The 25,827-nt window shown below is 40.2% G+C and overlaps 1 protein-coding gene across 7 annotated transcripts in view; it reads right to left on the minus strand.

The window, feature by feature from the left end:
* Positions 1–25,827, minus strand: part of PIGN (phosphatidylinositol glycan anchor biosynthesis class N) — a 111,377-nt gene that overhangs the window by 33,467 nt on the left and 52,083 nt on the right. For all 7 annotated transcript variants that reach the window (XM_082320807.1, XM_082320806.1, XM_082320805.1 and 4 more), the window contains 6 exons: positions 12,197–12,275; positions 9,785–9,967; positions 6,306–6,442; positions 4,166–4,265; positions 3,941–4,033; positions 2,417–2,508 (listed from right to left, as the gene is read on the minus strand). In XM_082320807.1, the coding sequence (XP_082176933.1) occupies positions 2,417–2,508; positions 3,941–4,033; positions 4,166–4,265; positions 6,306–6,442; positions 9,785–9,967; positions 12,197–12,275 (684 nt within the window). The remainder of the gene's footprint in view (positions 1–2,416; positions 2,509–3,940; positions 4,034–4,165; positions 4,266–6,305; positions 6,443–9,784; positions 9,968–12,196; positions 12,276–25,827) is intronic.

The raw sequence follows: 25,827 nt of genomic DNA on the forward strand, positions 1-25,827 counted from the left end.
CCGATCACAATCCTTTGAACTTGACAGTTAAGCCTGTTTCCAGTCCACCTCACTGTCCACTGATCTAGCCTGTACATCATCAGTTTACATATGAGGATGTTGTGGGAGACAGTACCAAAATCCTTGCTGAAGTCAAAATAAACAACATTCGCTGCTCTCCCCTGGCTCACTGAGCCAGTCTTCTCATCTTAGAAGGCTACCAGGTTGGTCAAGCATAATTTCCCCTTCATAAATTCATGCTAACTACTCCCAATCAACTTCTTGTCCTTTGTATGTTTAGAAATGGTTTGCTTCCAGGATTAGTTGCTTGAGTACTTTTCCAGGGACTGAGGTGAGGTTGACCAGCCTGCAGTCCCCTGGATCCTCTGTCTTGCCCTTCCTGAAGATAGCAGTGACAATGTCTGCCTTCTTCCAGTCCTCAGGAACCTCTCCCACCAGCTGTTGCCACAACTCTTCAAAGATTATCACAGTGACATTGGCTAGCTCCCTCAGCACTCTTGGGTGTATCCCATCAGGGCCGATAGACTCGTGCAAGTCCAATTTGTTTAAGTGTTGCCTAACCTGATCCTCTTCCACTAAGGTTATGTCTTCCTTGCTCCAGACTCTCCCACAGGTCTCAGCAGTCTGAAGGCTGGGGTTCCTGATGGCCAGTCTTACCAGTAAAGATGGAGGGAAAAGAAGGCCTCAGCCTTTTCCATGTCCTTTACCAGGTCCCCAGCCCAATCAGCAGTGGGGCCACATTTTCCCTAGTCTTCCTTTTGCTGCTGTATGCTGTCCTGTTGCACTTTACATCCCACACCAGATTCAACTCCAGGAGAGCTTTGGTTTTTCTAACCTATCCTGCATATTCAGACAGCATCTCTATTTTCCTCCTGGGTCATCTGACCCTGCTTTCACCCCCTGTATGCTTCCTTTTTACGACTGAGTTGAGTCAGGAGCTCCCTGTTCGTACCATACAAGTTTTATTAATGTACCGAAGAACCCCTGACCTGACATATAGTGCCACTGCTCAAGAACAGATTTAATAAATGCACCTATTTCTCACTGCCGCTCTAATTTCTCCCTCCTGTACCTTCTCTCCCAGCATCTCCTTATCTTCAGTATCCTGAAGCATCACATACACATATATTTTTAATTGTTCCTTCAAGCCTTTTCAGATTCAAAACTCCCTTGACAAGATTCAGACAGGTGCAAACTGTTTCAGAGGTACAATATTTCATTAGAAGAATAAATAGGAAGATGTACAGCCTAGGTAAGGTGAATGTAAAAAAGTATCAGGAAGGAAGATCTGAAGGTAATTTAATTCCATTTTGATTTCTAAGCTGTGCTCAAATGTTCTAAAGAATAAAAAAACCTCAGTTTGGGCCAGCAGAAATACATACATGTGTATATACAGCTGAGAGGTTGTAATACAGCCAAAGCAAATCTGTCCTGAATATTTCTAACGTGCCCAAGTATCAAGACTAAGAAGGGTTTTCAACAGATAGATTTAAATCACAGTGAAAAATATCGAGACAGAATGTAAATAATTTTGGAAATATCTGGGCTCATAATTCTATCTATCTCCAATCATATATTACTGCTCAAATCCCATATTTTACTGAGGATCAGGCACCCTCGCTCTGAGGGGGCACAGTATCTTCTGCCAGACAGCAGAAGGAGCAGTTGCAGTCTAGGTCAATTCAAGTCTCTCTCCGCAGTAACTACAATGATACCACAAGCCTAACACCTTCAGGCCAACCACCTGGATTGCATCCAGATATGAGAGAATGCTTGTATGATAAAAGAGCAGCTCACAAGAGGAGAGTGACACATGACAAAGACGTACTAGAAAAAACGCAAATCACCAGAAAGGAAAATGCAGAACAGAGAAGCAGAGGTGGAAAAAGAAGAGACAAAGGAGACACCAAGGAAGAAGAGAGCTCTGCCTATCCTATTTGTTCTATTTCCCTGAACATCTCATTAAGTAGAGAGTGCTATTCAAAGACAGATTATTCAAAATTAGATGGAGGAATTCAAAAAGATGCTGTCAAAGTAAATTGCTTTTGAATAAATGTTCTTATTCACATGTCAGTGCTATTTACCATGTCTGCACTGCAGTAAAGCTCCTCCTTTAATGGTGACCTTTATTTTCATGTAAAATCTGAAAATTTTTGTACTGTGAGAAATGTTTCCCTCAACAAGAAATTATAGAATAACACAAAGAGCAAATGGATGTGGTAAAAGAATTAAAAGTCTATTCTCATTCACATTAGTGAATAACTGAGGTCTCTATAATCATGTTATTTAAATTCTGAATTTCAATACCTGTCTCGGCCCGCTTTCAATAATACAATTCCTCACATATATCAAAAGTCAGCCTAAATTTTGAATATCAAAGAGGGAAACAAAAAGTTTAAAGGAATGAGATTCTTACACGAGAGGAACATTTGGTTCTCTTCCTACAACAGGCATTAAAGGAAATATTGCCAGGAGCACACACAGAAGAGTCCAGATCAATGCTGTTGTCTAAAAGAAGAAAAACAAATGGGATGTTTTTGGAGGTCACGTGGACAGACAATTGTCTAAGCAGAAAAAAATACTTCAGCAAACTACTAACAGCTACTAGCATCTCCCACAGGCAAAAAACCCCTGCCTCTATCACAAGTAAAATCAACTGAAAAAAGGGCACAGGGTCATTGGTATTACAGTACTTCAATTTAATACAGAAAAGAATCTCAATTACACAGCTGTCAAAATCCTATCAAAGACAATGTGAATTAAAGCTAAGCTTATACTTAAAAGCACTTTCTCAAAGTGTGGCCTTCACATACATTGCAATCGCCAGAAAGCTGATGTGTAACCTTATTGAAGAAAGGAACAAAACTAATCTCGTCAGAAGTTTATAGCAGCTAACTAATCACCTGTTCTCTAGCAATATGGTAACATTTTCCAGTCTTTGAATCTGAATGCCATTTGATTTAACCACCATAATCGCTTAAGTTGTTTTCTAAACTCTTTGCTAGGAGGGGAAAAAAAAAAAAAAAAAAAAAAAATCCCTATCCCAGGTATTTTACTCTAAATAAAGACATTAAGAGTTACATCACTTAAAAGTTTTCAAGTTAGATTCAAGTTCCTATAAGGAAATTTTCAGTGCTACAAAACATCTTCTGTGTATACCCAGCTTTAAGACAAGTTACTTGATTACTCAAATACAATTTAAAAAATTGTAAATAAACAAATACAAGCCACCATCTTGACAGTTCTTGCAGAGCAAGACTCAGTAATTTGACTCCAATTTTTTTACTTTTAATTAAAATGTTAATGTTACCCCAGAACTCTAGGTTTTAAGTGTCCCGTGAAATAAAAGATGTCAGAATAAACTAATGGAAGAAATGTCTCTTATATTAAAGGTTGTGCCACTTCACACCCATATCTACAGAAGTGAAGTTTTTTCCTGGGAAAAACAGTACAGAAAGCTGCCTCTGCGGAACGAAGCTTGCCAGCTGATTGCAGGCAATAATGAACTGACAAGCATTTTTCAGTTATAATCAATTTTTTTTTCAATAAATTGTCTTATTACTTAAATGGTGGCACTTTTACCAATCATGCATCTCAATGCTTTTGTCACTGTGACAATTAGATAAATCATGTGTATTTCATATGATTTTAAGGCAAGCATTTTTTAGTTATCATTAACAACAGAAAACTGATAGCTAACTCATAGATACCCTGAAATTCTTAAGCAGTCTTATTACTTATCTTATACCTATAAGAGATCTATCCAGATCATATTAAACTCCCTTGCCTTGCTACATGCTGCTCATGACAGAGATCAGAATAAGAGCATAACTGAACAAGAATCTAAAGAAGCATTCCAAAGAGACCAGTCCCAACATCCTAAGATGCAATCAGCCATTAGCCGTTTAAAATGCTCTTTTTAAGCAAAGCAATACAGTACCTTTGCTTGAACCCACAGCTGTGTGATCACTGGCCAGCCAGCAAAGACAAGAAGACCAACAGTAAGTGTTGAGCGGTAGAAAAAGCTGAAGACCTAATTAAAAAAAAAAAAAAAAATCCAACAGAATACTGAAAACCAAGCACATTAATAAAACTTACAATTCCTCAAAGAGGTAGAATGCTAGCAATGAGATACCCTGTTGATACATATGGATAAAATACTTACTAGTATTTCAATTCCCAGCGCACAAACCAAGAGGAATCCTATAGACTGATGTATATGATGTGACAAGAGATTTGTGGCAAGGTCTTGAATAACAGGAAGTCTGTTCAAAATGATGGAACAAGATAGTCATTATTTTTTAAAAAAAGAAATAATATAGGGTTTTACCTCTGAAGAGTGGGGAAGGGGTCAGAGCACAAGAAATGTTTCAGGTATGGCTGATCCTGCCTGCTGTTTAGAAACAGAGCGGGTGATGGCCTGAGGCTCCTTCTGCTTGTTTTTACTTGATATAAAATCTACAATAAAACCCTTCAGCTTTTTCCCCCTCCCACTTCTGGCACATCTTTGCCAGTATTTGGACAAGCTTCAGATTATTCTTTATCCAAATCGAGTCTGAGTTTATGAACATTTTTGGTTATGCTGTGCTTAATGTCCATCATAACTGATGACACTTTCACAGAATCATAGAATCATTTAGGTTGGAATAGACCTTTAAAATCATCAAACCCAGCCGTTAACTCAGCACTGCCAAGTCCACCACTAAACCATGTCCTCAAGCACCAATCTACCCGTCTTTTAAATACCTCCAGGGATGGGGACTCAGCCACTTCACTGGGCAGCCTGTTCCAGCGCCTGACCACCCTTTCGGTGAAGAAGTTTTTCCTAATGTCCAACCTAAACTTCCCCTTGCGCAGCTTGAGGGCATTTCCTCTCGTCCTATCCCTTGTTACTAGGGAGAAGAGACCGACCCCCACCTGGCTACAACCTCCTTGCAGGCAGTTGTAGAGAGCAATAAGGTCTCCCCTCAGCCTCCTCTTCTCCAGGCTAAACAACCCCAGCTCCCTCAGCCGCTCCTCACAAGCCTTGTGCTCCAGACCCTTCACCAGCTTTGTTGCCCTTCTTTGGACACGCTCCAGCACCTCGATGTCCTTCTTGTAGTGAGGGGCCCAAAACTGAACACAGTACTCAAGGTGTGGCCTCACCAGTGCCAAGTACAGGGGCACGATCACCTCCCTGGTCCTGCTGGCCACACTATTCTTGATACCGGCCAGGATGCCATTGGCCCTCTTGGCCACCTGGGCACACTGCTGGCTCATGGTCAGGCAGCTGTCAACCAACAGCCCCAGGTCCTTTTCTGCCAGGCAGCTCTCCAGCCACTCCTCCCCCAGCCTGTAGCATTGCATGGGGTTGTTGTGACCCAAGTGCAGGACCCAGCACTGAGCCTTGTTGAACCTCATACAGTTGGCCCCGGCCCAACGACCCAGCCTGTCCAGGTCCCTCTGTAGGGCCTTCCCACCTTCCAGCAGATCGACACTCCCGCCCAACTCAGTGTTGCCTGCAAACTTACTGAGGGTGCACTCGATGCCCTCATCCAGACCATTGATAAAGATATTAAACAGAACTGGCCCCAATACTGATCCCTGGGGAACACCACTTGTGACTGGCTGCTTTAGAGAGAGAAAAAAATCCCCACGTAGCTTTTCCAGTGTTTTATGAAGCAGCTCATTATCTAACTGCAGTTGGGTCTCATTTTCTCTGAATAATACTGAGTTGGTATCTACAGAATTGCCAGTAGATTAGGTAAGTAATACAAATCAGAAGGGAACAAGTATTTTTGGATTTGGAGTAAAAGGAGACCCAAACAAGACAAGCTTGTTTCAATATCAGAGCACAATCCTCAACACGACTAGCACAGGTACTCCAAGAGCAGCTGGAGTTCAGCATACTTGACACTTCGCAGGATCAGACTATTTCAAAATTACTGAAGAAAAGAAACAACCTGTCCCAATTTACAAAAGAAGTCAGCTGCTACAGGTATTTGCCCAGGATTTTAGCACCCTTTTGCTACAGTTACAAGAGTGCTAAAAACATTTTGACTTGGAAAGACATTAATTTATTTTTGCTAATAGAAAACATATCTTCTAGAATTGGCAGCTCTATCAGTCTGTTTGTAAACTACTCTATATGTCAAGTGAAAAAATAAACCAGAGTCCTCTGGAATGCTCAGGAAGCATTTCAGGAAGTTTAATAAATTTATATCTAACTTTCTCCCAAACTTATGGGAAAAATTTAATTGTCCACAAAAAGGAAGCACAGACCTGGTTTTATAAAACATTCTTTGTAAAATGTATTCTTTACTTACTCTCTCACAACTGCATACCATACTGGTACTGGCAAGAGACAGTACACATAGTATGTCCAAGGACACGTTTGAATCAACAGGAAAAAAGCTATTATCATTCCAACAAAGGCAAAACCGTAGAAGAGAACAGTAGATTCCTGAAAAACAAATGGTTGGACAAACATTCCTGAAACAGCAATAAAATGTTTTAAACGACACACTATTTTCCATTTGTTAGTTACACAGTAAAGCAAATGTTATTTTAACACAGCCACTCAAGCTGCCTTGTGTCTATGTATACAACTCTGGATGCTGTTTCCAGCCAGATGAGAAAAAACGACAGTGATACATGAAGATCTCATTCTAATTACGTCTCTATATATGGTCTGCAGTAAAATCTGCACAGGCAAGGCACATCTGTAAAATCTGGAAGCCCAATGCATGCAATGTTATTTATGTTCAACGGATACTTGAAATCCATTGGAAGTCAGAGATGCTAAGGGTCTTGGAAAAAAGAACTCTCTTAAATTTAGATTCTAAAAACAGACCTGGAGCATAACCTTTTGAGTTCAAGTTCACAGCATTACGGTCAAAACATTTAATGAAAATTCCACCAGCACATGCTTCCTCCTCCTGCTTGGGACATTTGTAAGAGAACTAATTAAATTAAAATATAAAGCATTAAATCCTACTGGAAAAAAATCCAACCCTTCAGGATCTAGGGACAGCTACTGAAGGAGGCTTGTGACCAACCTTCCACAGGAGAGACGGCCTTACTCAAAGAACCTACAATTTCAAAATACAACAGAGGCCTAGAGTCACAGGGCACTAAAAGGTTCCTAGCATAGCTAGACCTGTTATTATATTTAACCCTAACCTACAATGCCAGCTTTGGGCCTTTCTTTAAAAAAAAAAAAAAAAAAAAAAAATTAAGATAAGAGATCAGAACATTCTCCTTACCGTGTACTCAAAGAAACACATTCTCGGACTGAGAGAGGTGTAGGGAGGAACACCAAAGAGAGAAAGGAAATTTTTTAAATGGGTAATCGCAGACAGGTAGGCTAGTCCTTAATCATCGGGTAGCAGCAATCTCTTGTTTGTGCAAAGAGGAGCATTTAAACAATCACCCTGCCTCTGCCTTTTACCTGGCCATTGAACTACTCTTCCTTATTTAGGGACATTCAGATATCAGAAGAATTAGTGGTAAGGGAAGATTATGTACAAGTTTTAGATAAACAATTTTATCTTTATGTATTGCAACTTGACATAGCAAAGGCAGCTTTAGTGACTGAGCAGTCTTTAGTGTATTGTGTAGGCAATGACTGAAGACACTGTTTTCTTCTACACAAATGCCAGTTTTTTTGAATGAGTTATGCAGACAGATACGCGACTATGTTAAATATGCTGAGAAGACGACATTCAGTTAGCAGTTCACGTAGATGCATTAGCATTTTTTCTGCCCCCCGTAACTGACATACAACTGCCTCAATCTAAACTGACAGCAAATGCCAGTTCTAGATGATTTTTAAGATAGAATTTCTGCTAAGATATGCCATTAAAGTAAGAAAAAGAGTCATATATAAAGCTGACCTAATGCAATTTAGTAGTTTTAAATTTTGCATTTGCTGACATATAGACAGAATGAATACGTATAGATATGATACGCACACAATGTAATTTATCACTGAATGATTAAACACACACAATCAACATTTTATTCCATATAGAGACATAAATATTATAGAGTCCAATATAGTTGGTCATGCATTGAAAATGGAAACCAGATTTGCATTTTCTTGTGGATGTTTAAAAACAGATTAAAAGGCTAGGCTTCTTGCTAAGCAAAACAACCCACTACTCTAAAAGAAAAGAAGTTTTTTCATATGGAGCGTAAGAAGCCAAAAACTGTTAAAGATGATATATATATATAGGATATGTAGTTTCATTATTCAGAGGCTCCTTTCAGATTTTACAAGGCTGTGCTTTGCAGAAGACTATTTGTCAATGGTAGATTAGTTTCTCAGCAAAATTCTTTAAGTAGCTCCAATATTAGCTATAAACCAAATAACTTCCATACATGAAGCAGTAGCCCCACACTGTGACTCCCAAAGTATTTAGGAACACTAAAAAAGGTTTCTACAGAAAAGGGCCTCTTACTAAAACTGGGGAATGAAAAATTCTATAGACAAAGAACTCAAGAAATCTAATTTTCTTCTACCAGTGTCACTAGCATAAAATTTGTCTTCAACAAGTAAAATCAATATACTAAATGAAAATCTTATGTCAACTAAAAATGTGAAGTTTTTGCTTAATGTAGTTATTAATATACCCAATATTCAGTCTATTTATTGTAATTATTTTGTTCATATCTAACATAACATGCATCTTGGATTATTTCTTCTCAGTTATTTGATGAAAGAAAACCTAAATCATGCAGTACAGCACTTATGAATATTTTCCATTTCAATTTTGTTTGATCATTTTCATTAAAGGCCAAGACTATCTCATTTCAGCCAGTAGTAAAAACCTCAAGACAGCATGATAGGAATTTTCTCAGAGTAATATATTGAAGGCAGTAAAGATGCTAAGTGAGTGCTCATGCTCATTCTCATTTACATTACCAAATTAAACAATTCCTTTTATTCTGAAACAAATTCTTGAAGTTTGGGAGATTTCCCCCCCACCCCAAGGCTTTAATTCTTGTCTAATGAAATGCTAACTTTTTGCCTGTTCACCTTTTTGAAGTATCTCTTTTCCTGACGAATGACTGAAAGTAAATGAATTTCTTAGGATTTTGTACTTTGTGAAAAATCAAACGATAATAATCTTGTCAAAAAGAGCTCCCTTCATCTTTGATGTCTTCTGCTGCACCCTTGCAAATCACAAAGAGCAAGAGAGCAAGCCAATCTGTGAAACCACAGTTCACCTTTCTATTAAAACAGGTTATACATTTTAAAAGCACCATGATTGGACTGCACAGCTTCTGAAAACTGATTTCACATTGCCAAAGAGGACAGGAATAGAATAATTTACATGCTAATTTTTTTTGGCTGTACAGTAAAGAATAAAAATCAAAATGGAACTCTGAAGTCTGTATTCTTCCAAGCAAATATTATTACAACAGAGTGCTGATTTTACTACAATTAATGCTGAAAATTGACTTCTGGTTAAAGACAGACCCTCTAATAGTTTTAAATCACTACGTTTGCTTACACTTGCATTAGCATCTAGTAAAATGCACAGCTGTAGGAAGGAAGAAACTGAGAAAGTACAGTATTGCATACTCAGACTTCCACGGCTTAGGAATACCGATCCTAATAAATGGACCAAACAGTAACACTACACAGGATTATAGTAGCTAGAAAACTCCACAGCTTGCCAGTTTCCACACGTAGTCAAAAGAAGCGGAAGGTGTGCAACTTGGTCTCTCGCACAGAGACTGAGCATACACATAATGCTGAGAACTGATAGAAAAAAGTCACTGCATGTTTCCGACCTACCTTATTGTTAGTCTGGACAGTCTTGGTCAAATTGGTATGGGTCTTGATAATCACCAAAATCACGTAAGTCGTCCAGCCCACAAAACCCACTGCAATACTTAGACCCAGGAATAATCTGTCATAAGTATGGTAATAAGACAAGCCTTCCAAAGCAAGGTTAATCAGCGTTTTGCAAAGAGATACCTAGAGGCAGACAAAACATATAAGCAACAGTTTAGAATAGTGTAAGCTCCATTCCACAAATTGACCTAACTGACAGCAAGCGGAGCTCAAGCAGCTCCGCCACTCTTGGCACGCGTGTCCTCTCTGCGTTTTGGTATAGTGTTTTGGCCAGCACCAACTGCTGGAGTACACACTGCTTTGGACTCCTGTTGGACATAAAGTCAACCATCATTTGGCTCCTTTGCCATCCCCCCTGGCCACGACAGCGGTCAGACGGTGAAAGCTACGCAGATAGCACACCTTGAACCCCACCTACTACACCAAGCATGCCACCTGTTGTTCCCATGAGCATTTGACCATATAGATATTCCACTATAAGTGACCCCCAAAGAAAACCAGTCACGTGCTTCTGAAGGCACAACATTTACATAGGAGGAAGATTATGGATGTAGCTGAAACATGGTCACTTCTCCACAGTCTGAAATACCCCTTTCCTGGGGTTTGATGTCCTCCACTTCAGTAGTACCTGATACCCCCAGCACTTTGCCTAAGCACCAGAGGTGAATTCAGAGACTGAACTGGAGCCTGGTTTCATTCTCAAAGCAGCTGCTTGGGGCTCTCAGGATCCAAATCATTTGGACACAAGAAGGGTTGTACCCAGCCTAATCGCAGGTCCCCTTACTCAGTACCTCCACTGGGGAAACACCATGATAAAAACAGTGGTTTTTCCCACTGTGTCACTCCTTACATGGAGCTGTGCTGACCCCTGTGATTCACCCAAAGATGGGAAGCTCAGCTGTGTAATCTGTGGTCACAGAGGATTATCTGGTGATTAAAAGATCTGTGAGGAAGAGCGTACATGACCATGTTTCTTTATATGTCCAGGTATCCAGTTGGGACTTAACAGCAACAATCAACAGAAAAAGGTATGTCAACTACTGAAGAGATCGCAAGTCTGCCAATGGGCAAACTCACACAAAATCACGTCATTCCTGAGGATACAATTACGAATGCATATTTGCAATGCAAAGAGCTGTAGAGTTGAGGCGGCAAAGAATCATCTATACCCCAGCAGCTGATAACGCACCGACCTTTCGGCATTGTGATATAGGAAGCTGAGGATAACCAGGGCACAGGTACAAGCCTGATGTGTTAGTGATCAAGAGTGAACTTCAACACATGGGGCACTCAAGTGAACAAGGGGTAAAATTTATATATAACCAACAACACAAACTCGCACGTTCTACTGCGGAAATGTATAAAATGTCTCCTATAAGCAAATGTGTGACAGCCAAGTAGTAGTATTAGGAAACCAAACAGAAAACCTGCTCCCACAGCAAAATATAGCCATTGATTTAAAACTGAGCTATTTCCAATTTACAACGAGGTGAATAAAAAGGCACGAGGTATAAAATAGATTTAGCTGTCCCGTGCATAAAATAGTAATTTATTACCCTGAGAAACATATTAGGAAAAAAGAAGAGCTGAACCCTAACACGTAATGGAATTACTCTTCCATGCATATGGCAGGTTAAATGTAATCTTACATATTCAACTTTTTCATGTATTTTTTAACACAAAAGTCGATGACCAAACTAAATCTCTTAAAATGAAAGACTTCTTTGTATCATTTAGGTCTACAAATTATTTCTGTGAATGTCAGAATACAGGCACTGGTGAACTGCACCCATCAAGTACCCTGTCACACAGTGAGTGGTAGCAAACGCTTAGGAAAGTAATGTCAGAACTGGGAAGCACAGAATGACTCCACATATGGCTCTCAGTCTCTGACAAACTGAAATGTGAAATTAAAAACAAGAGCAGCTGGTTCAGATAAAAGAACAAAACAAAGCAGGATCTATGATGGAGCAAGACATCATGCTTTTTTTTCATGCAACTAGCAGCCTAAGAAGTGTGGACATGAACTACATTCCTCAGTTTCTCTCTCAATTCACCCTTTTTTACAGTGGAAAATAAAAACATACACTGTGTGTTAATATATTATGGAATGGTAACAAACGGTTTAAGAAGTATGAGAAAAAATACAGCAAGTCAGTATTGTTCATTAGAACTGATGTCAAAATGCAAAATTTTGGAGACTTACAGTGGGATTTTATTTGTGTAAAAAGTGAGGAAGGAAAAAAGTTTTATTTCCCAGTTTCATTTCAAGTTAAACAAATCTAAATATTTACATATAATAGAAGCTCCTGTAAAAAGTTTCTAGAAGGCATATAGCAAAAACAGACTTACCGCTTCATTGTACTTCTGCTGCTGAATATATAGTCTTGTTTTCTTTAAAAAGTTGATCTGTTCAGAATCAGAAAGTGGTCTGTAAAACAATATAAAGAGATACTAACATTCCTTCTTTTCACGAGCAGTGGAAGAGGCAGAAAAAATTAACTTTGTAATAAAAAAATTACTCTGGAATGGAACGTGCCAAAAAATTCTGAACTTCATTAGAGGTAATTAGAACTAATCCATTCCTCTACATTCATCTTCACACCTGTGTCAACACTGCTGCTGTCTAACTTATCGCAAGATCTTTGCATTAAGAGACATTTATTTTATGTAGGTGTTCCCACCTAATGCTGCTGAAAATTATCTCCCTTGTGCATTATTATTGACCATTGCTCTGGTCAAGAAGCACTGCACACAGAAGATTTAAGCAATTTAACTGATTTGATAGATGGTTGTAAGCAGTTCGTAAGCCTGTCAGCACAGGACGAATTGTTCAGGTTCCACACTAACAAGAGATGATACCTAACAATCTTCTCTTTGAAAAATGAGGGCTTGTCCCCTGTTACACAGGGAGCCGTTAGCAGAGTCCCCAGAGCAAGGGATAATGCAGTTACCTGGCTACACTGAGGTTAGTGATAAAAATCTCTTTGATTTTAATGAATTTGATCATCAACCTAAATAATTGCTACAATTCTTCCCTTACAGAAAGTAGCAACATGGAGAAACAAGCCAGTCAACCAACCTCCACCAAACGAAGATGGAAGGAGCCCTTTTTCCTGTACCATTTTTTTTTCCCAAGTTAAGGATGGCAGCAGGCCAGAGGATCCCAGGCTTACCCTGGGCAAGCTATAAGCCACACCACAGTCACTGTCACTCTAGGCACCACAGGCAAACTATCACGGGTCACAACCTTCTGACAGCTGATGAACGCATACAGCAGTTTTCCTTCACGCCTTCCATAACGCTGCTGCGGCACAGCATCATCTCCTCAGCATCCCCGGCACACAATGGCCCAGTTGCACACCTTCCTCCCTCGCACGCGCTCCTTCACGTGCCTCATACACAACCACCAACTTCATGTTTCAGGCTGTGCCAAATCAGGACCGGCCCTGGGGTCTCACTCCTACCATTTAAATCAGCAGCAATCAATCACCTGTGTGGTCACTCAGCTGAACCAAAGGGGCAGGTCTTGATCTCGCTCAACTACTGCATGGGAACGCTCGTTCCCGCAGCTCCCATCAAACACTTGGGAACCACTTCTGCCTGCCACCCAGGAGCAGTGGGCACATCATCAACAATGCATACATATCATGTCTTGAGCCCTGAAACATATTAAAAGGATTCTGTGCCTGAACAATCTGAATTTTTATTACTAATAACATCCTGCTATATTTTGATACTGTTTCGTTGAGTTCAGAGCACAGCAGTATTGTGCAGGAGTCTTCTAAAACACATTGGGTAATAGCAACAGCAATGTATTGCACTTTTGAGAAGAGTAAATGAAATAACTGTATTAAAAAATGTTTGACTCTTCAATCTCGAAAAGAACCGAAGTATGGTATCTATAAATAGGTAGGAAGAGAGAAGTCCCGTGAAAAAGGAAGAAGAGAGGAAAAGATGACAACAAGGTGATGGTGTTTGATCACCTTAACTTCAGGGGGAGAACAGAGGATTTTAGAAAACAGAGCTGAAAACAGAGTGAATGTTGGTTGTTCCTGCACCTTCAAGACATGTCCCTATGAAAGCCAACCTTACAACTCCACAGGCCGAGGGCTATCAGCGTGCAGCCAGCAAGTGGGCACCAAGGCTGACGATGACTCAAGTCAGAATCTATTCTTCAAGTAGGTGAACCAGACCCAAGTACCGCCTCAAGGAAATCTGTAACCCTCAAGTTTTGCTAAGATTTTTGGCAGGGGAAAGGGAGCAAAACATCACACCAGGTTGGGATTTTTCATCGTGTGTGGAGATTAATAGGAAGGAAAAAGAGTATCTTAGCTTTTAGGTAAGGATTTTAAAAAATCTGGAATAAATATTAAACAGCTTTATTTAGGACTTAATTACATCCAAGATGTTCCTATGTTCACTGTCTCATTTTTTTTGTTTAACACATACTATTTTCTGTGGATTTTATCCTTGTCATATTCAATGCAAATTTTTAATAAGCTAAAAAAGCCTTATTTTTATCTTTCACTTTATATCTCTAGTCACTTAACTATAAACCCCTTAATTATCTTTTTATTCTCAATGAATCACTTTATTATTAATGAACAATAGTCGTTACCTATTCCTTCTTAGATGACAGCATCTGGGATCTCTGTACATGAATGGTGTAACAGAATAAATGGGGTTTTTAAACAGTAAAGCTTCAGTAAGTCAAATGCAGAAGGCAATTATTTTGTCAAATGGGGTTACCTTTAGCAGGTGCATTGTTAATTTTCAATAGCTAACATCATACCACACATTTTACCTGACTTCCATATGCATGCTTTCCAAGATGCTGAATTTACAATTGTCTACAGACTGTTTTTGTAAAGTTTATGAATTCCACCAGAAATTAAGGGCTGTTCATATGTAACTGTAACAAAATGCAAGTTTCACTCTGAATGCAAGGTTTGATCATCATCTTAGATATATTTTGCCTCCATATTACGCAAAAGCTCGAAGAAGTGATTAGAGAAATTTTGCATCTCACACCAGACTAGAAAGAAGAGTTATCAAATATGCTGATTATTTCTTGGTTCAGGAATGGATGCAGCTCACCATAGGCAGTTTATCATCCATTGAGGACCCTGATTCACTTCCTAAAGCTGACAAAGTAGATGGGAGATTTAAAAGGAACCCCTTGCAAGATGCAGCAGAAAGCGTACAGAGGCAAAGCTGAGCCATGAACAGAAGTGGAAAGTTGCCTATAGAAAGAACTTTAGAAATGATGGTTCTGTAAAACCTACAAGACTCATCAAACAACAAAACCACAAAGAAAATTTAAATCTGAGAAGTTACAGCTTGAACTATTCTTAGCACCACTTAATTTTAACTTAAACTATTTAAAAGGTTTTGAATAAGAGACAGATAGTGTTAGAAAAGAATAAACTGATCAGTTATTTCCCTGTGTTTTAGTATGTAACACCTTCGGCTGGGGCTGCACGGCTAGAAGGCGCGTCCCCTGGGTGGTGGATAGGGGATCCCTCTCTGGAGGGTGCACCGGATAAAATTGAAGAAGGTGCCGCGAACCAACGCAGCCTAAGGGAAGGCCACCCTGACAGAAAAACCACTGGGCCTCCAAGCCATGGGGGTTGGGCAGGAGGCCAACTACCTCCTCCTGGAAAAAAAATAAAAAGTTGCAGAAACGACGAGCATCAACTCGGAGATGGAGAAAATCAGTAATGAAGTGAGGAGGAGGAGATGGAACTGGATCGGTCATGTCTTGAGGAAAAAAAACAACAGAAGACTGCGCTGTGGCCCTTGGGACTCCAGAGCACGCAGCCGCAGACCGATCGAAGTGGAAGAACGATGTTCGTGCCTTGTGTGCCTCCTGGCACTGAGAGAATTCAGATTCAGATTAGTATGTAACATGCCAGAGGCACTACTAGTATGCCAATGTATTCTCAAGGTCACTTAATGCACACATCCATGCAATTAATATTAATAGTAATGAAGTGAATTTACTGATCATTATTAGAAAGATTCTGAACTCTATAAAGAAAACTGTTATATATGCATATGCTCTTCCCAGCTACCCATCACCAAAATCCAATTCTACCAAATTCAAGATGAATAGTCTTGACTAGTAAAATCAAAAGTCTTTTTCCATAACACAAAAATACCTGTCTTATTAATTAACAAACACACACAGAGAACTCAGTCAGTGGACTCAACTCTGTCCTCCTATTCTTGTCTTGAAAGTATTGTAAAACACATGCGCTGTAAAGTGTAGTACTCTGAAGTTTAACTTAAAAAGAAAAACCAAGAACTCTATGGTCACGTATATTATAAACATATGCATCCACAATATCATCAGGACTCTAAAGACTTAAGGTTACCTTCTTCACAGGAAACGATGGTGGTTCTAGAAGAGTAATTTTGTTTTTCACAATGGCTATCAGAGATTAACTTTCTAGTTCCAGACAGAAGTCACAGCTTCATCCATGAATAAACGTAATTAATTATGAAACAAAACAATTGGGCTAATTGTGCAAGTGCTTGTAAACTATCCCTTCTGAGATGTTAGCTACCGTTGTCATAAGCATACCTGACAAAATTAATCTTTCCAGCACTTCATTCACGCTTCATATAAGCTAAGCTATTTGACAGCCTTAACAAGACTGTGATGAAGTACGTTCACCATAGCAATGTCAAGGGGACCTCTCTTTGGTCAATGAGTCTTGTTTATCATCACACTACAGAAGTTACCATCCCCAACGGCACAGGTAGCATGCTGCAGTCAAATAATGAAATAAAAATCTTGGAACAGAAGATGTCTTGCAAATACATCTGTATCCACCACTGCTAGTTTGTTAATTTTATTATGCCTGGTTATTTGGGCAGTGATTTATAGTCATTTTATTGTATACTAAGTTTTCCAGAATTCTACTATAAAAAGTAACCCCTTAGGATCTATAGTAGTCTAACACTTAAAATGCTGCAGATTTAATAATGAAAGTCAAGGAAGCATCACAGACTTGCAGATGCAACGTACAAAGAGAAAGGCTGAGATCTTTGCCTAGCTCACTGTCAGATGAAAACAAATTTTTTTCAGCTGCTTTGCTCTACACACACACACATCCCTGTATGTAAAACTGATAGACTACTCATGCTTGAGAACTTACTTTCTTGCAGGAGGACTCAATAATCTCTTTAACATAAACTCCATGTACCTGACCATTGTCAGCTCATGCACATCTACACCATTCTATCACTGCCTTTTCACACTCTCCACTAGAAAAAACAAAACAAAACTGTGCATCCCACATCCCTTTGAGAGTGTCAAGATTTGCAGAAGATGTAGTGATCACATTTCTATGACCCATATCCACCAGCAGCAGCTGCTCAGCAGACTTGAGACTTCTAAATTTTCATATTGGCTGTTGGGAGATAAGGAGAACAGGACCAACTCCTCCTGTTCATTCAAAACTGAACAAGCTAGAGGATAAGGATGTACATCCCTTGAACCTCATGATAGCCACAACAAGGCAGGGCAAGGCCATCTGAATAAAACCTGCTAGGATTTTGTATGGGTCAGCTTCTCCTGAACACCACATAAGGCAGACCTTCCTACTTGCTTTGCTATGATATTTCTAACTTCAAAATGGTTGGCAGTGAAAGAGGCATCAGCCTGCCACTGTCCAAACAACTCCAGCGACCACTTCTGCCAAAAGGCTGAGCAGCCACAGGTTCTTGTTGTCTTCTCCAGAAAGAAGATCCCTGGCATCTTGGTAACTTGCAACTTGAAAGAAATCCCACGAGTTAACATTGCCTCTCTCGCCATGAAGCTCTTCCACTGGCACCAGCCCACCAAGCAGCCCAGGCCTCTGCCGCCCACCCCTGCCCTCCTGCAGGGAGGGCACTGAGGGGGGCAGGGGCCAGAGCCTTTCCGCTCTCACCACGGGGGAAAACTGCCAGCCACAGAAGCAGCTGAACACGTTCAAACTCTGTTTGCCACCCATCCCTCTGCGAGAGGGCCATACTAAGGAGGAAAGATCGCTTCCAGTCCAGCAATTCTGCAATCAGCTGAAGTAGTACTTATAGGACCCACTATTACTGCTTTGATCCACATCACCACTGCTGGCAAAATGGCATCTTGAAAGTACAGATGTAAGACTGGCCTGATGTTTTTGCAGGGCTGCTATTCAAAAGTTATACAAGTAATTGAACAACACTTTTTTCAAACCCTTTTTCAGAGTAGCAACAGGCTTCACAAACAAAGCCAGTCTCCCATGAGAGCTGCCTTCAAACGTTCCCACCGTGCAACAGAGACGGCACCTCAGAAAGCAGCAGGCGGGTAATGGGAAAGTAGACACACAGATGTTGCACTGAACACTTAATTTAGCAGAAATATGATTGCATGCTTATGCCTGCTCCACGTCATATTCACACCAGTTAGCAACCCATGAGTGCAGAGATTTGATATTAATGATAGAGAAATCACAAACCAGCCTAACTTCATCATTTTATCGCTTCTTTTGAAGGCATGGTGCATAGCCTTGTAGGAGCAGAATGAAATGCACAATATAGAACCCTTCCACTTCTCCATCAACAGCAGAGAATCATCAGAAAGAAAGTGAATGGCAAGTGATGCAAAGTCATTAGTTCATTCAGCAAAACGTGGAAAAATCGACCAAATAAATATTTCAAAAATCAAAGTCTGGAACCATGATGTTTACTTTCTGTTGAACTTGCTGTGCAGTACAGAGTACACGATGCTACTAGGGGCAATGATCAGGAAAAAAATGCATTACAGTTCTATGGACTTTACCAAATTACATATTTACACGGATTTTAATAGCCAGAAGCTGATTTTTCCCATTTTTAAAATGTGTTCAATTCCAGTTCTTTAGACGTGTCTACTGAAGAGAAAGAATTGTTTTACTGTATCTGCCAAAGACAGTCCTTTGCATGTGTTTTGGTTTTCATCAAAGAGTGAAGTTTCAAAGATTAAATGATTTGGTGGGTAACTCAGTGATCTTTAATCCGTTTAGATGGCCTGAATTTTAACTGTTTACTGAAATATTTTCAGGTAAGCTACTAAAACAGGCAAGTCCTACAAAACTTTATTTTCATAATTCAGAAGCAAGATGCACGTAGTTTACAGATAAAAAAAATACAGCAATGTTTTTAGTGTGCTAAAGCTGTGCTTTTTTAAAGAAAAGGTACTCCACATAAACCTACACTAAATGGTTTATTACAGCTGCTTAAAGCCCAGGACCCTCAATATTCCCTTTCCTGACTTCATCTACTCTCTTTTCCCCTGCTGTTCTGGTACCAGGAGTTTCAGTCTTGAAGTGTCTAAATTTCAAGTGGGTTTTTGTGTTTCTGGATTATCTGACTACCGTGTTAGATTGTAAATCAGCCAGTCCAGCTGTAGGTTTGTACTCAGTTACCTTTGCAAACTTTTTACTTTTAAGAAGCATTAAACAGCACCGCTGCATGCATCAGGCACTCCAAAAGAAAGAAAAGGAGTAAGAAAATCAATAAGAGGCTCCTGTTTTAAGTTCTGAGGTTTTTGTTCTTTAAAGCATAAAGAAATGGAGGGGACACACACTTCCACAGGCCAAAGATCGCAAAACACATCTTTATTCACACATTGCAAAAACCTACCAGTACATGTATGTTTTTGTATTCAGATTTACAAACATGCAAAGGAGGAAACAGCAGGACATCAGAGAAAACGCAGGAAGTGGTCTGACTGCTAATGGTCTAATCCTGGACTGTCAAGTCCTAGGAATTAAAATAGCCTTTTAATTTCCACAAATCAGCATCCCTGATGTAGTATATTTGCATATTCAACAGCAAAGTGCCTTAGGATATTTATGTAAATCCTTTAGATAGCAGAGATGAGAGAAAAAGGAGCAGGCAAGCTACCTGCCAGCTGCCAATTCACTGAACAGAGAGAAACAATTAAGATAACTGCGCTGCACACAGCAGATTTTGCATGCAAACTACAACAGCGAGAGCTGCGGACAACCAGAGGCCAGGAGGGAGGAGGCCATGCTCCGAAGCGGTCCCTCCAGCCCGCTCAAAGCCAAACAGAGAAGCTGGATGCAGGGATCTAGCAGGGGCAGGGGTTTTGCCTGAAGAGGCAGCAGGACATGATGCAGCAGCCTTGAGAAGGGAAACGGCTTAACAAGGAAGATGAAGATCTTTGAAGGAAAGGAAATGCACCATTTTTAGTCTCCGCAATTTCAGTACTGCAGGGGACACGTGCTGACTCTAAACAACAACGCCCTACCTATGCAGCAAGTCAGCCCTTGCTTCTGCAAAATGTATGATGACTTATGTCGTACACCAAGCTGGATCTAGATATCTGCAGCGTTGTGGATATGTAGTGTTGTACCACGGGTCCTCTTCTGCTCCCTGATCCTACATGCCAAACCTAAACTGCAGCAACCATTTTCCAACCAGTTGCATCCAGAGCAGGCAGCATGTGCTATGTTTGGGCAGGTACCTAATAGCAGGGCCCCATGGCTACCAAAACACAGGTTTGGGCAGGCCCCCCGTACTAATCCTGACCAGGAGACCATCATACGTGAAGGAGCCAGTGATCCACATAACAGTGAACCCGAGTAGGCTCAGGGCTCTGCTGCCTGTCCAGCGTGACTTCAGGCTGTGTTGCACAAATCCCTGGCTGCAGGACAAACCCAGCCAGCTTGTAGTAACCCAGGAGCCTGCAGGCAGCTCCCACTCCCTACTGGCGATTACGCTGCCTGCCTGTCCTCCTATTTATCTAGAAGTGCAGCAAGAAGTTCTCATGGGAACCTCCATTCTGTTTGACAGTAGAAATGATTACTAGAGTTGATTTCTTACAAGAAAATCATGTAATAGCTTGAATGACCAAAAAGAGGGAACCTCTCCACAGACAGGATCTGCGCAGCACCGTGGGAAAACCCATCCGGGCTCCATCTGATGCTGCACAAATGCAGGGTACCCAGCATCTCAAGAGATGTACAATTTACTTGCTATCTATATTCTTCATTTTGTTTTAGCTTATTAAACCAGCTATTTTATTAAGCTATTTGTTATCGGGCCTTTCTTATTGAGATCCAGAAAGAGCCCTGCACTGTCTCTCTTACCACATGCCCCAGTGCAGAACATCCTCTGCCCATCCCATCCCACCACCTGCCTCTACACCCTCCCTCACCCTCACTGCATGAAGCCTCACAAGTTACAAGAAAAGGACAAAGGGATTTATGCAAGGAAACAGAGAAATACACATAAATCTTGTGATATTTTATCTTATACATTAGCCTCTTAGCTCCTTCTAAAGACCTTGCCTACTTCCTACTTGATAGTAAATCCAATTATGCCTGGTCCTCCTGCGCAGAAGCTGCTGCCAGTAAGCTTTTCATGTACAAACTAAAAGCTCCTGAGTGCACTGCTGAAACTTGAGACCAGCAGGATGCCTGCTTTCTAAGAGGATTGCATCCTCCCTGAGCAGCGTTTAACAGAGTGCTTCAGACACAGCCCATTCAGTGAAAGAGAAGCTGACATTTTGGCCAAAGAACAGGCATTTTATAGTGCAGGCATTGATTTCTCCCTAAAGAGATAATACATCTACTATTCAATCAGGTTTTTAAAAAAAAAAAATAATACGAAGCCATTATTTCCATTTGAGCACTTTTGTCTCTACAGCACTGCATGTCTATTTTTTGTTCACATGTATATACACAGGTTCTGAAAGCCAAGGGTGGAGGGGAGAGGGCTGCCAGTCTGCCTCCCCGACACCAACAGGCTAAAGGTGCCCATACTGGCCTGCTTGTACCAGCTGCCCCAGAGGCAGCCTGACGCCTAGACTCCTACCTGGTAACACAGTGCGGACAAAGTAGAGAAAGGAAAAAGCTGGCTGCCTTTCCAGGGTTCACTAGAAGTTGACAGAAGCTGCTGTCCCTCTTCTATGACCACAGCATAAAGGAGCTGAAATGTCTCCCAGATAAATCAGTGCCTCTGCTAAATCAAGGTTCCTCTAGAGACACAAAGTATTCAGACAAATGGACAGGGAGAGTAACCACTGCTGGAAATACCCTTCCCTACTGCAATAGCTTCACTCTTTACTCCCGACATTCAAACCTTAATGTTTGCTCTTGCAATGCATGTATCACAAATACCTCGCATACTACCATTTATTGAGATAAATGCCATTTACCTAAACAAAACAAGAACAGGATGCTTCAAAGGATGTACTATGTTTACTGACATCTTAAGGAACCCTGCTCCACTTAATGGTGGAGGAGAAATCGGTTGTTTCACTTTGTTCCAAATGTCAACTTTGTGGAAATATCTATTATTTAAGTTTTGAAAGGCCATCAGACAGACAGAACAATGTAGTGCTGTATCTCCAGTCATCAGAGAAAGGAAGAAAAGAGAGGTATTTGTGCATATGGCATTTCTTTGAAGTTGCTGTACATCTTCAAAGACACTCTACATTACGAAAGAGCTATTTTCTTTTCTATCACCATTATGAGTAATTATGTGGAAAGAGTCTATATGATTGATCTTCCTTGCATCAAATCCATGCAAATGTTTAAAGGAGTTATATCTCAGTTTATACTGGAGGGCAGAGTGAGTTACATTTTCATATGGTGAGGGAGAGGCACATTTTTATTTAATAGCTGTACACTGTGCATTAAAAATGCAGCGATTTTCTATATAACTATGCAAGTTATAACTTGATTATACACACAAAAGTAATTTTTTGGGATGATTAAAATATAGTATTCAAACAATTAAGTTACTTTATAAATGTAGCATCAAGATGGTATGGGATTTTTCATATATGAGAAGATACAAACTTGACTTTAAATAAGATACTTAAACTGTTTCCTGCTAAAAAACAAAACAAAACCAATAAAAAAACCCCAACTTACTGATATAAACTTCAAGACATTAAACAAAAAAGCACAGCTAGTGGAAAGCAAGCACTGATTATAATTCAGCTGCTCATCTCTTGTTTTTTTGTATACGGTGGTTCTTAAACTACTGCCATCTTACTGTGAGGCGCCAGAACCTGAACAGCTGGGTATCTTAAATCTCCTGTACCTGTTGGGATAATCAAATTGCATTAATTGGTTAAGAGGATTTTAGTGCAACACTGATGTCCCATCTACTCACCTCACTACACTGTCCCCCTGCTACTCCTTGTAGGATTACTTTCACAGCCCAGAGATGCCAGCTTTGGGAGTCCTTTTGCAACAGTAGCATCTGGCCCCTTGGCACACTCTTCTTTGAACTGTGCCAGCTCGGCAGTTGCCTTAAGGTACATCAAATCGTCAGAAAGCTAATAAGATAGTTCACCATCCTGGACATCAGTTTTCCTCTGTCAGCAGTCTTCAGATTTGTCCTCACTCTTCCTTCAAAGCATCTGGCATCTTGGTACCTCTTTTTCTTACACATAAAGGTCAAAGCATTGTGCCTATGTCTCAGAATCCTGGTAAGAAAAGCCTCTGATTTTGCTAAGCAAATACTTTTTGAAAACATGTCTTTCATAGCTGGGAAAAAAAGGTAGGAGTGGAAGGAAGTGGTAAGGACACTCATTTCAGACATTAAATCCCTTCAAGTATCCCACTGGAACTGCAGATAGGCATTCTAAACAAGTATTCAATATCAGCAAGGGACCCTGTTCTGCTCCTGTGCATTCATGCCCCTGGGGCGGGCTGTGCACCTTGCCTTGCAGAATCAGCAGACACTTGCAGCTGAGCTCTTTCTGAAATGTATTCTCAACAGTTCCACAGGTAGCCTCAAGATACGCTTTTACACAGATTTGTTCTTTGATGAAGGCACTTTGACAAAATGAAAACGGCATTACTGGCAGTCAGACACATCCCTATTAATAGATACAGCTATCCAAATTCTAACCTGCCTCAAACCTGGTCAAGTAGACGCTATTGAAGTTTCTATCACACAACACAATGATCAGCTTTATCCTCCTCCTCATCATTATACACCTGACAGATGGATTTCAGAGAGAAATGCAATTTAGATCCAAGTAGGAAAGGGCACACATCTAATGGCCTCCTTCATTCCCTGTCCATTGTGCCAGCCACGCTTCTACTTGGGATGAGATCCCCTGTGGAAATCAGAAGCCTTATATCAATTCAAGATACTTTCTCTGTTTCCAACATTGTGTAAATAAGGAGTAAAAATAGGCTTGTAATATATATATATATATATATATGAACTAGCTTAATGCTTTTGGTGCAATATATTCAACATATAACTCAAACACTAGTTTTTAAGTCATTGCGTCTGAAGGTCATGAACAGTTTTCTAGTCACTCAGTAATAAAACACCTGAAATTCACGCTCGGAAACAGGATTTTCCCCTCAGAATATTAAAACAAACTTTTTAATGCTATTTCTGGCTGAAAAATTAAGCTGAGGTTTTTGTTAAGTTGTAGTTTCTATGGAATACATTATTTGTGAACGTATTCCCCCCCCAGATAAATACATCTTCAATAGTAATTGTATCAACTTCTCTGAAACCAGAATGTCTCAATCTGAAATTTGAGATTCAGATCTCTTCTGGAACTCATATCTACATTTCTGTTACATAGACTTCATTCAATTACAGCATTTAATTTAAATAATATAAGAAAGGCAGTTCTTACAGATATCTTTGTTCATTTTCAGGTTGTCCAGATGCTGAAATATACATAAAATCTATAATATTCCAAAACAAAATATTTAGATTTTCAATTTCTACATAACTTGATGGTCCCAAGCACTTCAGACATGAATTACGCTTCACTAACCTCCAATAAACCAGGAAGGAATAAAGCATTATGCTGGAGCACACACTTTCTGAGCTTCAAGTTACAGATTTCAGGCACCAGGAGGATTAAAAAAAGGATATAACTCCTTTGTCTAACAACTGAAATCAATGAACAGTGGTGGAAGAAGCTATTCATGTCTGAATGAAAGGACAGTAGTGCCTAGCGAAAACACAGCACAGAACTGTACTCAGCTGCAGCAGTGGACAAGACCAAGCACAGATTAACAGAAATTAGTGGGCAAACCTGCCATTAAACCTGGGCTGACAAGTCCAAATAGCAGATAGCTGTGCACAAATGCAATCTCCATACCACTACCAATTACTCTGAAACATAGCACAGTATACCAAGAGATCTCTTGCTCCATACACAGAAGTAAGCTATCCCTAACTTTGCCTTTTTAACTTCTGAAAAAGGTAGAGTAACTGTACCCTTCTATACCGTTTTATCTACCACCAACAAACCAGTGTCCCAGTAAAGCCAGCAAAAGGGGATACATGCCTTTCCCTCAGCATCTCACTCTGATTCAAGAAAAATTTGTTTGAAGAACTGATGAGGGTTGCCTTAGACTAATGTATCAGATCACGACCTGCTCAGGCTCGTGTTCACTGCTCACACAGTCAGTCACTTCCATGTGAAGGAGGGGATAGATCTGTAGACAGCTCGTATCTAACACTACCTCAGGTTTTCCTTCAGTTCCTGCAAGCTGGAGCACTAGGAAGTTACTCATCTGCTTAAAAATAAGTTGGTGTTCAACAACTTCATCCCAACTATTAGTAACTCGTTGGACAAGGCCCCTTGGTAGCTTCCCAGACATGGGCCAAGTTTTGAAAGTCAAGGAACGTGGTGAAGACTAATTAGAATCTGGCCAAACTCTGCCCCCCTGAACACGGTGGATGAATATTTGCATGAATGTGTGACCACCTGTGGTATGAACCTTCTTCTGTTTTCCTAGAGTGAAGATAAACAATATAATCTTAAGGAACCAAAGAAAGTCTTTACCCATACAACATGCAAGCATAGGCACCTTTTGTAAGGTAATTCACACATCCAAGGAATTATCTTGGTCTCATACAAAACCCTTTTCTGAAAGGACCATTAACCCAAATTCTGATTCAGAAAAGTTTTAAGAATACCTAAAGAAAGTAAAATAAATTTATTTTTG

Source organism: Platalea leucorodia (genome assembly GCF_965183815.1).
Source record: "Platalea leucorodia genome assembly, chromosome: 1".
Taxonomy (NCBI): domain Eukaryota; kingdom Metazoa; phylum Chordata; class Aves; order Pelecaniformes; family Threskiornithidae; genus Platalea; species Platalea leucorodia.